The 18,364-nt window shown below is 39.8% G+C and overlaps 1 protein-coding gene across 2 annotated transcripts in view; it reads left to right on the forward strand.

Annotated features, from left to right (window-relative positions):
• The window catches only part of vwa5b2 (von Willebrand factor A domain containing 5B2), a 46,097-nt gene that overhangs the window by 19,925 nt on the left and 7,808 nt on the right, over positions 1-18,364 (forward strand). Inside the window, exons 2-13 of one of the 2 annotated variants that reach the window (XM_074651101.1) lie at positions 5,894-6,168; positions 8,550-8,737; positions 10,161-10,327; positions 11,470-11,685; positions 13,297-13,522; positions 13,645-13,802; positions 14,130-14,261; positions 14,359-14,483; positions 14,607-14,783; positions 14,894-15,004; positions 16,502-16,704; positions 17,761-17,875. In XM_074651101.1, the coding sequence (XP_074507202.1) occupies positions 10,189-10,327; positions 11,470-11,685; positions 13,297-13,522; positions 13,645-13,802; positions 14,130-14,261; positions 14,359-14,483; positions 14,607-14,783; positions 14,894-15,004; positions 16,502-16,704; positions 17,761-17,875 (1,602 nt within the window). In that variant the 5' untranslated portion in view covers positions 5,894-6,168; positions 8,550-8,737; positions 10,161-10,188. Of the gene's footprint in view, positions 1-5,893; positions 6,169-7,970; positions 8,228-8,549; positions 8,738-10,160; positions 10,328-11,469; positions 11,686-13,296; positions 13,523-13,644; positions 13,803-14,129; positions 14,262-14,358; positions 14,484-14,606; positions 14,784-14,893; positions 15,005-16,501; positions 16,705-17,760; positions 17,876-18,364 lie in introns of those variants that run through there. The other variant, XM_074651102.1, reaches the window with a different exon arrangement.

Genomic DNA, 18,364 nt, shown 5'->3' on the forward strand with positions numbered 1-18,364 from the left:
ACGAAGCTAAAGATGAATTTGACTGATAGCATTTTTTTTCTTCAAATTGTCTATAGATATCGTGATAATATCGTTATTGTGAAGTCTTTCGGCCAAGATAATTGTGTGGTGAAAATCTGATATTGTGACCGCCCTAATTGAACCAAAACAGTTGCTTCTGTGTGCTGGAGGATGCAAGATATGCTCATACGTAATGTGTCAAAATCAGAAGTTTGCTTAGTCTAGACTATCACTGTACGTCAAAGCATCTTCATATTGGAGGACACATTTTTCTCTTCCACAAAACAAAAACCCAGGTGTGATTCTAATTATTAAATTCGAATGCAAATCACTGCTTATACCGTTACAGTATACTACCGCATTGGATGGTAAAAATCTCTGCAGAGAGGGATAAAACTGGATTAAACAAAATGTTCTGTACGTTCACAGGCAACAGACAGGGTCACAGTCTACATGGACACAGATAGAAGTCTGTGCCGACCAGTAACCCAATCGAGAAGCACAAATTGGAGTCAACTTTGAGCCAACATACTAACTGGCTGAACGATAAAAAGAGTGGCGGCCGAATCTAGCAGGGCATTATCAAAGAGAGCCGTCCACTGCTGCCACAAGCCAGCACCGAGCTCTAACTGACAACAACATACAGTACGTGTTAGAGAGTGTGGGCCTCTGGTGAATTCAAATGCTGTGATGGTGAAACAACTGCAATCAACCATACATATGCTAAGGATAAGAAACATAAACAATCTTATGAAGATGAATAAAGAGGATGAGGAGTCAGAGTTAGACAAGATAGAAAAATGACACGTCCTTCTCTTGAAGCCTTGCTTTCAGACGTTTGTTAGTGTGTGTATGTTTTGTTGTGTGTGCATTGTGCCCCAGCCCCCTCCATGCACCCGTGCGGCACAATGGCCCTGAGATCTGAGAGCAGGCTCAGGCGGAGCGGAGCGGGAACGGCATGGGACAAACGGGCGGCACTCTTTCATTCCTTCGCTCCCTCAACCCGTCTGCCTTTGATGTCCTTTTGATTAATTTGCCTTCTGCTCACTCTTCCTTCATCATCTCCCCACCGAACATGGAGCACTCGGCCTCTCTTTTCTCCACAAACGGTGATGTTCTCCACCTTATCTGCTCTTGTCCAACGGTGGCTACATTCAATCATTAACACTGCCAGTCAAAAGATTGTGCTTACTTTATATTTGTACTTTATTATATGATCCAAACTAGATGCAGCGTGATGCATTAGTGATCACGTCATGACTTATTTTACCAGAAATGGTGGTTCCCAAACTTTTTCCTAAAGGGACCCTTTTTCTATCATTGAGTAAACTGACTAAGCGACATATTTTAGGGATATTTCATATTATATTCAATGTTTAATAATAACAGTACAGAAAAACTGATAAACTGTACAATTAACCCAAATAGTGAACGCAATAACTGCAGAAAGTTTGTGTAAAACGAGTGATTTGATTGAATTTTGAGATTACTTACTGTGAATAATGCATCAGAGATTAGTTTTCCTATTATTTTTAGAAACTTTTAATACAATTCTCTGTCTGTATTATGATTTTTTTTTTTTTTTTTTTTTTTAAACAACCACTTTATAGGCTTCTTTTTTTTTGACAAATTCAGTGTTTCCTTCTCACTGAAGCTTTGAACATTGTTCTATTAGCTCTTTGGTTGTTTTAACCGCGTACGTTTCTAATGCAAGACGAGGCTGTTTAGCAGAGAGTGAAGAGTCTGTGACTATAGCTTGTGTTCAGGTTTTCACCGTGCCCTTATCCTGTTTATCTTAAATAATGATCCAAACTTTAAAAATAACAATTTCATTTAGTTTTCTTCACAGAAATTAATGAAATGCTGGGATATAGGTCAACTGTATATTTTTAAGATAAGTTGTCTTACACCCTTAAAATCAAGAAGGCCTCGTGACCCTGTGTGAAGATTTAGCGACCATTAGTGGGGGTCGGGACCCCCAGGTTGGGAACCAGTGGCCTAGATCTCTATCAATATACTTAAGCAGACAACATTAAGTTCTATAACAAGTTCGTCAGGCACAGTTTATGTTTTGTTTTCCAGTGCACCCGCCTTTAATAAAGCAATAAATTAGGTTCATCATGTACCCATGAAGGTTGTTGAAAACCATCTCATTTCAGAAAAACGTTTCTGATCTGCTTGATGAACATAAACCAAGCAGGTCTCTTGTTGGAACCGACCTCCTGATGATCCTAAATGGGCCCAACTTTAGTTTATTCTATAAATCTAAATTAAATTAAATCTCTCATATGCCTTTGATTGATTAATTTCTCTACTTTTATTTCCTTTTTGGGCATCTCATCTTACAACTGTATTTCTGGTCTTTTATTTTATCATTTTGCTATCTCATTTTGTTCTATCTTAGTTGATTGTTGTTGTTGTTTTATTGTACTCATGTAAAGCACTTTGAATTGCTTTTTGTTTGAAAGGTGCTATCCAAATAAAGTTGCCTTGCCCTGCCTTAGCTGAAAAGTTGCATGACCATGAGTAAGAAAGACATTGTTTGTTTCTCTCATTTGAATTAAAGGAACAGTGTGTAGCATTTCGGAGGATGCATTAGCAGAAATAGAATACAATCCTCATAACTATTTTTATAATCACCTGGAACTAAGAATTGTGGGTTTTCATTAGCTTAGAATGAGTCCTTCATATCTACATAGAGAGCGGGTCCTCATCACGGAGTCTACAGTTTCTACAGTAGCCCAGAACAGACAAACCAAACAGAGCCTTTCACATTTTTACATTAAAAACCGTAATTCTCCGACACGCTTGTGAAACCGCCAGCCGCCGCCTGACTTCCGTTGCTTTGTTATTATGGTAAGGATGGCCTCTGAGCGAGGCGAACAGCGTTACCAAGGTTTTGCCCTCAGCGGCTCACGTTACCGCAGTATTGGAAAGGGAGGAGTGAGCGGAGAGGTACTCAGTTGGTTGCAGTCTGAAACCACACCACTAGATGTTGCTAAATCCTACACACAGTACCTGTAACACACACAGGTGTTTGTACAAGACAATCACAATTGCATTGCATTTCCGGTAGGTAGAAGGACTTTAAACAGTTGAGTATCTCGTGCCCAAAGTGATTTTGTTTTTCTCAGGTGACAGCTTAACTTATTTAACTGTCTATGAGTTTGTCCTCAGTTTTAGTGAGTCACTAAAATGCATATTCGTCTCTCAGGTTATAACTGTTCATATCAAATTGCTTGGAAAAATAAGTGGCAGACAAGATTGATAAAATCATGCGAGAAGTATGTTTGTGTTTGACACAGCCGTGATTGGACTAGCTGGGCTGCAGAAATTCATGTGAATGCACAATCATCTGTTGAACCGTATAGATGTGATTTACTTTGGGGTGCACAGGCTCGTCACCGGCTGGCTGCTCGAGCAGGTTACATAAAGAAAACACACAATGCTCGGCACGAAATCACACCACAATGAGAACCTTAACAACAATCGTGTTGAATAACACCCAGGTATTGTGTTCAGTTATGAAACCATTTCTCCCATTGTCTCAGGCAGAAAACAATTGAAATCTAGGTCAGTGGGGTACGCAACGGAGAAGAGGTTCCCAACATATCAGCACAGACAGACACTTGAACCCCCCGACAATAGTCAAGCAGAAGCAGCTCGTCTGCACAGGCCTGTATCGGGTCATTGTTAGACATGTTGTTAATTAGATCTATTATGACCTCGACAATCACATTAACTGCCATTAAATGCACATTAACCACCAACTGTTCAATAATGAAATATCCACTTTATCTAAATGGAGCAATGATGATGATGTGGTTGATTAAATTTAAGATTATTTTTAATTTCCTGCTAACAATTAAACGACACAGGCCCTTTGTCTTGTCATACAGAGTCATATTTTTATTGAATAAAAGTACTCGGTAAAATTCAATCACGATTTGCATGACGAAATAAAAGTTAGATTTTATAATTACATTTGGTTTTGTTTGTGAATGTTTATTTATGAACAAAGTGAAGGCTCCTTTGTCTCCTCAGCCCAGCCATAACATGGGGTGGGCCCCCTTCCCACAATGATGCTTTGATGCTCCGTGATACTGGAGGCTGTATCTTTGACATCTGAGCTAAGTTTGAGGGGTGAAAACCTGATTAGCCACATACCCTTCTGTCCTTTTGCTCTTCCAGGCTTTGGTTTGTAGATGTATTGGAACTGCTTAGCAGGTGAATGCATCTTACCTGCAGGGAGGGACACCTTTTGGCACTTCACTCTGTCCACCTGCAGCCTCAAACTCTTTGCACCCAAAGCCACAATGAACAGTACCAGAACGAGCAAACCATTTGTTTGTTATATATAGATGTACCTTATTGCAAATATATATAATGTAGAATCACACTTTATATCGCTACAAATTAACAGTAGAACACTTTTGCATTGCCAAAGAAAAGTGTCTACTGTTACCAGTCAACAAGTTTCTAGAGTAAAAAAATGGTCTTATTGAAATAGTAAGTGCAAACAATTGAGCTTAGATAAGGAAAAGTGCAATGTCCTTGCTATGACCAAGGCCTATTGAAAGAGTCTGGGTCACGCGTAATCAACGTCTCATATCTTTGGGGGTAAAACACATGCGCAGTAAAATCTGGTCTGCACTCGCCGAAATTGAGCCACTCGCAACGCACAACCTCAGCTTCAGTTACACTGCGCATGTTATACCCCATACCCCAAGACCCGTGTCTGCCTGTGTCCTAGCCTCCTTCAATACGCCTTGGCTACGACAGTATGTCCAGTTGTTTTCACTTGTTCATGCCATGGATGTATTAAGGTACCAGCTTCCATGTGCATACAACACTTCCCTCTACTTCCAAACACTGACCAGCATCTGTTAGATGTATGAGATGCTTGGAACAATCTGAGAATGGAGAATTTGTATGTCAAGCAGTGTAAAAGCAAAAGTGGAAAGAATTTTAGGCGTGGAAATTGAACTAAACTTATATACTAAAAATAAATCTTATAAATATATGTTCATTAGTCTGTACTGAGAAATACATTACATAATGTAACTTTGTAGTTCTACCCTTACGGCCAAGTTGGCAGTGAAATGTCTTGAAAGCTGCTAATAGCAGAAAACAGTTGTAATTCTGGTCTAACAGAGGTAAGCAGAGAACAGATGAAAATGCTGTTCTTGGTGAATGCCACAGACAAAATATAGCTCCTGTTTAGTGATTCCAGTCCATTACTGACATGCTACAGCTGACTTGAAAAGGCTGACATCTAGTGTCACAATATAGAAACTTCTTTTAATATAGTTGTAGTCAGAGTTATCCTCCTCTGGAACTGCAATATTCTCCAAGGCCTTGAATGCATGGATGTAATAGACGAGGGTTTGATAGGATCACACACCTTTGGTTCCTTTGTCAAGCAACATGATATGCTCAATTGCTCATTACTGTGAGTACACTGGGAAAAAAAATTACACTAACTGATGCTTTTGGTATAGACTACTGTTAAGTTAGATGATGTTATTTCATATTGTATATTTCATAGAGGTTTAAAAGCGGTAATAAGTAAAGTGAAGTTCATACTATTATACATACTAGACCAATGTATAATAAACCATTACTTACCTGTTTATACCTGAAAGTAGAGAATACCTACAGCGAAACTGTTACTTACCTGTAATCTATATGAAAATATAATTCATTATAGATAGTAATGTGTGTTTGTGTCATTCTGCATGAGTTGTCAATGGAATTAAAATTATTAATATGTTTGATTATGGTGTGAAAGAATAAGTGGACAGTAGCTAAAAGCTGTCAGTATGTGATGAGTGAGTTCAAGCATGCACACGACAGAAAGCTGACGTCACCTGTATTTTCATATCTCCAACAGAAATTAAATGTGTTGCATCAGAGTGAACTTCATATCAGTCCTGCCTTTTGGTGAGCCAGCCAGGAGGGGCAGTAGAGAGTAACCACGACCCCCCACCCCTTTCATCCGGAGATGAGCCAGGAGCTAAATATGGGAGACACCCAGCACCTTCATGACAAAGTGAGTGCAGCCCTATGGCACCTGGGGGAGAATGACCTCATAGGAATCTGCAGTGTGATGGGCTGCTAGACAGAGGAGATCCCTGCAGCAGACCCAGGATGAAGGATGAAGATGAGGTTAGTCAATACTTAACTAACCTATTGTCATTCATGATAGAGTTGAGAAAAAGTTGGTACAGAAGAAACCATCCAGAGAACATAACTTGAGGAAAAGTATTCTTTGCATATGAAACTGATGAACTTGTAGGGCCCTATGATTTGCCTGCAGAGGAACCAGACACTAGACAATTAAAAATAACTTTATCAAACTACCAAAAGCTGCAAAAACCCAGTCTGTTGACTGGAGTTTGAAACACACAAGTTCGTCAGGTAGCCTTTTAACTGGATTATTCACTATGTTACTGAACTAGCCACTAGAGCATGTTTGGGAAATGTAGCATTTCATCAGAGACATTATTTAAAAAGTGAAAAATGTGATTGACTTGAGTTCCTTCGTCCAGAGACCTCGGCATAAATACATATGTAGAGAAAATGAAAAAGGCCACATGGAGGCAGTATGGGACACAGATTGGAAATACTGAATAACCTCTCTCTCTCTCTCTCTCTCTCTCTCTCTCTCTCTCTCTCTCTCTTACACTCACACACTGGAAAAAGAGAGATGCTTTTAGTGATACCAGTAGTTGTCATACCCAAATGATAGGTGTATGTATTTACCTGATTTAGACCTCCACCACTTACTTAATCAATTCAAAGTGCAATTCAAAGAGCGCTAAATATGTTACATGTGTTATATGAAAAATATGGTACAACATATGATACAATAAAAGCTGAAGTCACAACAGGAACATCAAAACAAACAGTAGAGTGCTTCCAGCTGAAATATCAAAAGGAGTAATTCCACTATTCTGACCCTCACTGTCCTTTTCTCTCGCTGTCTTTCTGTCTCACACACACACACACACACACACACACACACACACACACACACACACACACACACACACACACACACACACACCTGAAAACCATGTTCCAAATAATGAAAAAAATGTGTAAAGCAAACATTTTGTTTCCTTGGTTCTTACTGGCCCTTTTATGTATGTGGTACATACATCTTTAATTACAAAGTAATGTACTCATTACCTGTTACTTGTCTAATTGTTTTTGCCCCCTTGAACTAGGCAATTATTTTGTTATTCCTTATACTAATTATCTGTTACACCAGTTAAGTAAAGTAGGCCTGTTACCTTGCGTCTGTGTTAACAAACATGGAGGCCACACAGCATTGATGTTGATCCTGGTGGCACACTAAAATCAAAGCAATGGGCATTTCCACCAAAAATATGAAATTCTTTGGTAAATTTAAATGAGATATCGCAAAAATATACTTTACTGATGTTTCAACTTTGGTCTCACATTTAGAAGAAAACAATTATAGAAGAAAAATAATTTGTGTTTAATTAATTAAAATGGTTAATCAAAAAAGTAATCCATCAATAATCATAGTAAACATAGTAACATTGGCAGGTATTTTCAGTTACAGTATAATTAGTTGAGAAACACAAAATGCTGATTTTTAATCTACAAGTCAAACTGCTCACTAATGTGATGCAGCAAGCTAATTAATAATCACTTTTGTTATTCCTTTGCAAACATTGGTCTATAATAAAGACCATATTTAATGAATTAAATGAGGTTTAGTAATAACATAACAAGCAAACAATAACATAAAAACATATTAATGCTTTAATTGTATTTAGATTAATTTTTAAAAAATATAAATAAATAGATAACAATCAACACAGCAAAAAAGTTAGTCATGGTCATATGTCTCTATTACAGATGTAGCTTTACTGTTAGTTTTCAAGTTTGTAGCATTGAACCAATAAGCTGGAGAATGGATGACAAAAAGATGGTGCTTCTTTGGTCTCACCTACCTACGCCTGCTGCTGCTGTCTGACTGACCTGTTGGGAGAGGCAGAACACTTCACTCCCCCACCCCCTCCTCTCTCTGGCCAAGCCATTAGCCATGAATAATGGTGCTGCTACCATCACAGCCAATTGTCTGGATGAAAAGCAGGCTCTGCCTCACTTACCGTTGTGTGTTAGCTTGTGCCCCGAACAGCAGGTTCAGGATCATAGTTTCTGATCAGCTCTGTGGTTCAGGTCAGAGCAGGTAAGCAGATGACATTTCACTTAACAGGAAATGTAGGTTATCGCCTGCTGAGCTGCGTGTTGGTGATTGATCACAGCAAGGAGATTTCCAGGTCTTCTGAAATGGACATTTTAATTCATATATACTGATTGCCCGATATTGAAAATAAATGTTAAAATTACTCCAGATTTTTGCTTGCATGTCTCATAGTAGGTCATACAAGCAATAATCCTTTACTGCATGCAGATGATATTCAAATTCAGATACTGTTTTGTGCTATATTTGTAATGTCATATCTCTGAATATTTGACTCTACTCTATGAAATGATTGTTTTCCTTTTAGGGCAACTGGTGGATTTGTGGAGAGAGAGCAAGAAAGAGAGAGAGGGAGAGGAGAGGAGAGAGCAGTATCTGTTACCAGGAAAACTCCTACCGTTGTATCACTGGGAGACCTGCGAGCAGATGTGATGGTGGAGTGATGCAGACGCTGGACACAGAGGCAGATTATCAGACACGGCACTGAACAGTACAGTAAGTCTTCCTGGATGATTCTTTTGCTTGTTAGCTGGAGCTTGTAACTGACATAAAGGCACTGCAGTGTTGCCCAGAGGTAACTCTTGGCCAGCTATGCTACTGCAATCACCCAGACAGAATATTTAAATCTCACATAATGCAGACTTTTCACTTTGTAAGGTTTGGATTTACTTTGAATGCTTTGTTTTTCTAGATAACAGCTGCTAGAGTTACTTTGCCATTTACCAAAACTGTATTACTGTATGTTGTAATATTTTTTTTGTAAACATTTGCAATTGAGTTTCAGACAGAACTTTACATGGTTAATATGTGCATGTGTACTGTTTGCATCATTCATTTCTAATCTGCACCATGTGTTGATATACTGTAATTAAAACCACAGATACGCGCACGCAACCAACTCATAATGTGTAAAGAAGTAATTATCTGTTTTTTTACAGGCTTATTCATTTGCTTTGCCACGGCTCTGAGTCTCAGAGGGGGGTGTAATGTTGTACTTACTTTAGTGTGTATTGTGACAGCATCAGTTTGTCCTACTTTAACAAGCCAGGCATTTATTATTTGCCTGTTATGAGCTGAGAGCACGGTAGCCAGATGGAGGCTGTTGATCTTGTTAGAAAGGTAGATGGTGAAAAAGGCATTACCTGGACCACAGCAAACACACACAGACACGCACACTCAACTGCACGCATGTGTGCGTGCACAAACACACATGCACACACACACACACACACACACACACACACACACACACACACACACACAGTTTTGTGCAGTCGACCATCCGCTAAGCTGCAATCTGCACACTGGTCTCTGCACCTGCTGCACTTAAAGTTATTAAGTGGTCAGTCGTGAAGAATTATTGCGAACAGCTTGAGTTGTATAAATGAAAACTGTTACCAAGTTTCTGTTAAAAAGCAGAAGAATATTAGTCTACCATTTCTTACCATCCAGGTCATTGCAGTTAGCTAAGAGTGCAGTGAAGTAAGAGTGAGACAGTAGTTGTAAGTTCATGGATTTGCATACAGGTTGGCTACTGATTGCATATGATAGGCATGATGCATAGTGTAGTAAGTGCTGACCTGTAAAGTTAATGATTGACCAAACCTCTTACACTCAAACTATCACAGTTGGTTGCTAAGAGCCCGAAGAGTGGAGATAGCTTGGTTACATGTCCAAGAGCTGATGTGTACATGCAGTATAGACATCTGGTAGGCGTATACAGCATACATAAAACAATGTGAAACCAATGGACGTTTTAGATGTTTTAATCAATGCAGCAAAAATCAGGTCTGATTTACAAAGATTACTGTGATTGCTCTGTGAATGGAAAATGAGAGAATTTAAATGCACCCTCACATATACCTCTTCCTGTCTGCTCAGACCATTTCACTTACCTGCGTTCTCATGCACCCAGCAGAAAGGCGTCTTGTTGCTGCCCTGAAAAGATGGTGGGACTGAGAAACTGCTCTACATGGGAACCATTGCTACTCAAGGCCTCCTGCATCAAGTCCTGTGCCAACGGCTGCTCTGTGGGCATCACCGCACACCTTACCTATGCTAATGCTGACATAGAGTCTGTAGAAGGTAAGTTGTAGGATGATACACTTTTAGCACAAGTAATAATCATAGCAACTGTTATTTTAAATGGAACTGGATGTCATCTGCAAAATGCGTTGAGAACAAAAGTGTCTCAGAGGAAAATGATTCTGTAAATTGAAAACAGTAGAGGGATAAGGATTGATCCTTGTGGAACACCACAGATAATATGTACTTTAGAGGAAGAGCTGTCTCCTACAACAACAAAGGTTGTGTTAGAGAAGTAATAATATTTTTTTAAATCAAGAGCAAAGTACTTTAAGTCAATCTAAGCTTCAAAGTTATCAAAACCCGGAAATGAGTCAGCATTTTAGCACTTCAGGTTCCCTCGTCTGGAAGTCAATGTTTTTTTTTAATGGGTTTTTAGTTAGATGCCTGAAATAAGGTCTGTGGTTAACACAAGCTTAAGAGATTTTAACGTTTTGTTTTACGATATAAAATACGTCAGTATATATCCCACTTGTGAATTTTGAAGCTTTTACGTGTCTTAAAAAAGGTGGTTGCTAACAAGTGGCTAAATGAGACTACTAAATGTCATCACGCCAACTCGTCCACCTTTACAGCCTTGTTGTGTATACTCGTGTTCATGCGACCGTGGTGTAGTTTGTTTATAGCCTAATGTTAGCTTTTTATTTCTGGCGATTATAGTCAAGCTTCAAAAATCATAAAATTTGTGAATATTATCTCACTGAACAAAACATGTAAGTATCATAAACGTTTGTTTGTCACAGAGCTTATTTTCTGCAATAATCCACAACCCAATGCAAAAATGCCATTTGCTTTTTGTCGAGGGAACCAGGGTGATGCTAACTTCCCTACAAAATGATGTCATCCCTGCACCACTGTAATCATGTGGTAATCAGTGATTTGAAATAAAAAAACTTCAAGCTTAAAAAGATGAATTACCAAATGAAATAAAACAGCACTTACATTTTTTTTTTAAAAAACTGATTTGCCAATGTCTTGTCAGACACTTGTATCCAAGGCAACTACAATAAAAACATAAACACTGAGTAAGAAATCTTCATCATGCTCATACAAAATATCTATTATATAGTTTGATTGCTTTCTAAATTGATGCAAAAGTCTGAAATCACTGTTTTGTGTGTCAAACATTTCCGGTCGTCTAGGTGTGTTTGTGTACCCTCTTGGGGAGAAGGAGGTTGTGGTGGGCTTTGAGGCCGTGATCGCGGGCCGGTTGGTCGGAGTCCAGATCGAGAACCGAGGGAAGCTGAAGGACTGCTGTTTGGATTGCTTCCCTGGATCTGGTCTTGAAGGCCACTGTGGGAATGGCCGTGAGTGGGGCTGCTGTGGGAGCTCCAGCCTCGACATGCAATGCACCAACGGTGAGGAGGGGAGGAGAAGACTTCCTGTATTTTCCTTGTAGATAAAAATGGTCATTTGTACTCTAATGTAGTGTTGCCCACCGCTGTAAAGATCTGGTCTGTGCATGAATACAAATATAGCCCCAGTAAGTCCCTTCCCTGTCCTGTTTTAGCCTCTCGGAGGATAGAAAGGACAAACGAGGGAGGCAAATAGATTTGGCCGCCTGCCTAATGGTGAAATGGCATTCACTTAGTACAGACATATATCAACTTGAAGTGTGTAGTATTTTATTGGGAACAGTCGTATCAAGTGCATGGAATAATTTCTCAGCCACCACCACACAGACAACCCTTTTGCAGCCTTAGATCATTTTGATTTCAATGATGAATGATTTAATAATTGGGACTGTACAAAATTATTAGGGGTTCAGAAAAGCAGGTTATGTTTATTTATTTATTTATTTTTTTTATTGAAGGGAGGATAAAAAGGCAATAAAAAAAATTGGAGAGTAGCAGAGGGTGCTTTACTCTTACGGCAAATATGCACACCATTATGATGACTATCGGTGTGTCGCACGACGGGCAGTGTACTATTGGTTGATTGGTGTCAGTCTATGCATGTACTGTGTATGTGTGCGCATGTGGACTGGTGACAGTCTGTGTATGTACTGTATACAGTATATGCACTATGTTAGTTTTTTATTTCTTGACAGCAAATACTGTACTGTATGTGTCCAAGACAAATTTTCTTTCGGGACAATCTTATCTTAATTAATGTGTGTTTAGGTATTTAATGGTGTGCTCTTTGGAAGAGCTGCATGTGGCAAATTTCTTTTGGTATTTTGATTATGATATGCTTTGTTGTGGTCACTATCCCAGTCCACTATAGCCCCGTTTTGACTGCAGGGACCATTGTCTAAATTAAGTTCCGGGGACTTTTTACCGCAAAGAAAGGCCCTAGTCGGAGGGTAGTACTTTGAAGGTACAGGCACTTTCGGGGCGGAGTTTGCAGGCATGACCATCGCTGATTGGTCAAAAACACACAGCGCCGCTGCTTCAACGGCTTCAACGGCTTCAACTCGTGTACCACTTCATTCACGATCAAGGAAGTACACTAGTATTGATTTAGGAGCATTTTAGGACAAGGGGAGACTATTTCTGTTTGTTTGATAACATTAAAAGTAAAGTTAGGCTCTGCTGTCGGCTTCCTGACTTGTTTTAAAAAAGACAGAGAAAAAGATTGCGCGAACGTGCGGAGAGGGAGAGCGGCAGAATGGACATAGAGAGGGAGAAAAAAGTCATTTTCTGATTGTTTCGTAGTGGTTATGTTCTAAGCACAAATAAATAACCATCAAACACTCAACAGATGATTTACTGTGGAGACAGACGTTTTGTAGATGAATTGGGCAGACACACTGAACTGCAGGCGGCAGAGTGTGTTTACCGCTGTGACCACCAGCAACCGTCTTCCCATCTCATGTTGCTTCTTCATCCGTCAGCAGACGAATTTGCCTAATCTTTGCAGGTCTTTAGACCGTTATGGAAACGCAGACAACAATGGGCTGAAGGAACAGAGCTTATATCTGTTTGCATTGTTGTATGTTGCGAGTAACTGCTCTATTTCTGCTTTAGGACATCTCATCCTGGACGAAGACCTTGAAAGAACCACCTTCATCGTGGGCACAGGCCTCATTGGGCCCATGGATATAGTGTCCGTTATCATCAGCACCACACTAGAGCTCCCCACATTAGAAAATGGAGCAATCCGCATCGTCTACCCCACATTGCTTACTCCGATCGTCACTGGCCAGATGACTCCAAGCAAGAGTGAAAATGGGGGGAAATCTGAAGAAACTGGGTATTTATGTCGCAAACCACGACACTACTTACCTAACGTTTCTACATTTCAACGGTTACATGTAACTGACTGCTGTATTTTGTTTTACTAAATACTGTCTTCTACATTTCTCTTCTTCTCAGACCAACCAGCTGTTTCGGTGCCGCCTCAGGAAAACAAGACCGGGCCTTAGACTCTGAGCAACAGTGTGCCCACGCCATCTTCACCAGGCCAGCTGCCAACCTGGCACCTTATGAGCTGAACTTCCAGCTGCTGGTCAGAGGGGCCTGCCTACTGGCCGGTACTGCCTTTCTTCTCAAATATCTTTGGTTCTGACATTGTAAAATATTAGAATGGTGGGCAATCTCATTACAAAATGAAATGAATGGGTTTCCAGAGAGGGTCTGAATCCCAAAACAACCAGAACACAAAATACAAAGGAGATAAACAGAGGACTTAATCTGCTCTACTGGTCTGTGCTGTAGAAATAGAAAAAGCACAGTGAAATTACTATGCAATATGAATGACTGGTGTTTATACATCTTAAATTAAAACAGTAATCATTACTTATTAAAAACATATTAAAACCTAAGATTTGCTCTTTTTTTCTTCCTTAACGTGTTTAAAGGACTGGAAAGCCCCACTCACGCACTGAGGGCAGATGCAGACCCCAGTGCCCAAAGTGCCTCAGCGACCTACATCACCTTGGCACAGGAGCATCCATATGACAGACACATAGAGATTATTCTGCACCTCAGTGGTGAGCAGTTGAAAGGAGATTTTTTTTCCCCTTCCTTGTTATGTTTTTTCCCCCCTGATATTTGAATGTGACTTCAATTACCAAACCTCTTCCACAGAACCTCACAGCCCATTGGTCATATTAGAGAGAGGCAGGCTCTCATTCAGCCAGTATGAACAGCTGATCTCTTCCCGCCGGGATTTCATTCGCTGCACTCGTAAAGATTCAGAACCTGAGAGGAAGGTTGGTAGTTACTCAAGCAGCTTTGCTCTCTTTATTTACCTTTTAAATCTCACGTGTCCCTATTCATGTACCTTGATTGTGTTAACTGCATAAAAACATGCTGATGTTCCACTTGGCCTGCAGCTGGAGTTTGTGAGGAAGCGATACCACAAGGACATTCTGAGCAGCCCCGTCTTGATGCTCAATTTCTGTCCCGACTTGCTGCGTGAACCTCTGGAGCTGCACAAAGCCACCAGAGAACTGCTGTTCCTTGTTGATCGCAGCGGCAGCATGAGTGGCACCAACATCCATCGCGTAAAGGTGAGCTGCAGGCGGGATGAAAAAATACCAATGAACCAGAGTTAAGTTTTTACATTTAGACACGTACGTTGATCTGGCTCCATCCTGTCTGCCCTTTCTTGTTTCCACAGGATGCCATGGCGGTGGCATTGAAGAGTCTCCCTTCTGGCACCATGCTCAACATTGTGGGCTTCGGCACCACCATCAAGCCTCTGTTCACCTCCAGCAAGCTCTGTACTGATGTTAGTTTTACGCAATAACCTTGCTTTAAGGCGAGACACCCCAGGGAAAAACATTGTTTTTCATGTATTTAGGGCTATTTCGCTTCCATAACATGTCTTCTTTCAGACTAGTGGAAAGAAAACATCCAAAATACACTTTAGGTTTTTATTTTCCTACTTTGTCGATTTACGTTTGTAAATTTCTCCTAAATTCACCAAGAGTTAGCATTAGATAATGCCTCAATTGCATATTTAAACATAATATTTCAGAAAACTTGTAATACAAAAACATATTGTCATAATATCAGTAATCAACTGGGGAAGTGTCATGGTGATATCTATTAGTTAACATTTTTACCCTAATCACATGTAGTGTCTTGCAAAATTAATGGAATTTTACAATCCATATATTTAAAGGCCGTTTTCTCAAAAGGAGATTTTTCCTCATACTCCATACAGAAATCTCCACTTCAGTAGCACTTGCATACACCAAACTTTCCAGTTTCATTCCTATCTATATTCTAAAGGTTTATACAGAGGGGTTTGTTCATTTATCATTCATAGCCTGATTTATAGAACATTTTATTTCTAAAAACATGGAATTTTTATGGCTGTTGACGGTATTTTCTGATTTATGGGAGTGATAAAAAGAGGAATCCAAAATTCCCCTCTGAAAAAAACATTGACTAATATGTCAACAAAATTAAACAATCATTTTTAACCTGGCTTCATCCAATGTTCAGATTTCTGTTCTGGAAATGTGTGCAAATTAGCACATATTTAATAAGACAGTGCTTCATTTGCATATTTAAATGTAAAATTTCAGAAAACTTAATAATACAAAAAATAACTGCCTCAATGCAGGTAATCAACTGGGGAAGTTACATGGTGATATCTATTAGTTAAATTTCCCCTTAATTAGATAATTAGGTGAATCTTGTTTATAGGATTTTCAGTGTCAAATTTTAGTCTCAATTAATTACATATGAATTCTTTTCAGTGAAAGCTAATACATGGATGGATCATTTGGACCGTGTTTACTGAAAGCAGATGTTTTTTGACCACGTAGGACAATCTGTTCTATTTTGTCCACTCTCTAATCAGGCAATAGGTCAGTTCCTTGGGTTGCCTTAGTAGCAGAGTATCAGGTTTTACCCAGACCAGGAGCTGCACGGACAAACAGTCTTTGCACATACTACCGACCATATGGTGACCTTTCAGGCATTTTCACTAAGGCATGAGATGTCCTTCCATCTCCTCTCCTGTCAGGCATGTTTGTCCACAGTGTGATTTGAAGTGGTTTTACGGCAGGTGCTAATGCATCTGTGTTTGCTCTCGCTTTATTAGAGATGTGCCGATTCAATCCTTTGCCACCCTCACAGCGTAATTGGGGAATCTCATATCAAACAGTGAATTTATCTTGACCACATATAGGTGATGTTTGCACAGTCAACGTCATGCTTCTCCAGCCTTAACTTTAGATGTGATACTCTTTCCTTTTCTTTTTCTCTGCATCAGGTCACTCTAATGCAGGCGTACGAGTACGTCCAAAGGATGAGAGCTGACATGCGAGGCACCAACCTGCTGGGCGCGCTGTCCTGGGTGTACCAGCAGCCCATGCAGCGCTCATATCCTCGCCAGGTCTTCATCATTACAGACGGATCCATCAGCAATGTGGCTAAAATGCTGGAGATGGTCCGCAGAAACACATGCGCTGGCAGGTATTGAGCTAAATCTTAACTGCCAATTAGTCATTTAACCCATCATGTGTGAAGAATGGATTTGGTCTGAGGTAAATTAAGTCAAACGACTAGTTAACAAAGATTTATTCTATGGCTGTCATGTGATAGGACGTTAAATCACTGTGGGTGACAAGGAAGCAGAGAGAGATGGAGTGCAGTGAGTGCAGGCAGAATGAGGTGATAGATAGGACAGAGACACCATGTGGGGGAGGAAAGAGAGGGGACACAAAGAAAACAGCGATCTTGAAGAACTAAGACCAAAGCGCGGTGAAAGAAAGAAAAGGGTTGAGGTATTTTTCTGCCCCGCCCAGTAATCCCGTTAAGTGCTCTCCTCTGCAGTAAGAGTCACGCCCCTCTGGTTTTCCCTAGGCCCTTCAGCAATGCACAATAACTCCATTTATCTCTCATTAGTATTCTCCTGCTAGACTGACTTTCTCCACTGTATTTTGGCTGTCCTTCCGCATGTGCATATATTTCTTTATTCTCAATACATCTCATTTCTATGATTGTTAATTACATTTCAGTCTAACTACTGTCTGTATCCATAGTCCCAAAAATAGATATCATTTTGCTTTATTCAGGTTGTGCGAACAGTATCTGACCAACAACACATACTTGCTGTTTTTAGAGATGGCACACACGATCTCAGCCTTTTCAATTATTCTGTCCCCTGCTCTTTTCAAACTCGCAATTAGCCAAATGGCTTGTGATCCCTCCCGAGTACCCAAATAACAGTTCTGTCTGTTTGATGACTCCAAATTGTCTCTTTCCTTGGACACATGGAAGCCTCTCTATGCCATTAGGGTTTCACAAATAGATACTTATGTAAGACTGAGTTGTTGCAAGAGGCTAGTTGATTTGTTCAGATGGGAAAACCAAGTGACAGAACACATTGTATGTGTGGTTCAGGCAGCGATCAAACACCACTCTGCAATAATAGAAATTGAAGATAATCCTCACATAATAATTGTGGTGTCATAATGGAATTTTCTCAAGGGGATGTGGTAAAAATGTAATGCTGTATCACTTCTGCAGATGCTTTGGTTTAGGCCTTGGTCCCCGAGCTTGCAGGAGACTCCTGCAGGGCGTTGCCAAACTGACAGGAGGGACTACAGAGTTCCTGGATGATGAGGAGAGACTCCAGCCCAAGGTCAGCAGCACTGCAGCACTGACACCTATTGGAGAAAATATCAACTGCAGAACAATTATAAGCATGATCTCACTTTCTTATGAGATAAATACATACAGCTTTAGTTCTTCACAAGCCATTAGCAGTGGTGAAAAGTAAAGTACATTTGCTGAAGTTGTTCTTAAGTACAATTTTCTACTTGAGCATTTTCTTTTTATGCCAGATGTATCTTGTGACCCTCTGGAGGAGGACCTAGGTTGGGAACTACTGGACTAAAGGACTAAACTACCTAACTGCATCCAAAGTAGTTAAACTTTATAATAAGCATCATTAATAAATGGTAAATTGATAGTTAATTAAACTTTAGTTCATAGTTATTTTACTGTTAACTATCAAAGGAATGAAATCTCTACTAATTATTAGTAATGCTATAATTTATGCTATTTTAGCATTTTATTGTTGCACACATTATAACATTTTATATACTATATTAAGAATTTGTTAATGATT

Source organism: Sebastes fasciatus, chromosome 11, assembly GCF_043250625.1.
Source record: "Sebastes fasciatus isolate fSebFas1 chromosome 11, fSebFas1.pri, whole genome shotgun sequence".
Lineage (NCBI taxonomy): Eukaryota > Metazoa > Chordata > Actinopteri > Perciformes > Sebastidae > Sebastes > Sebastes fasciatus.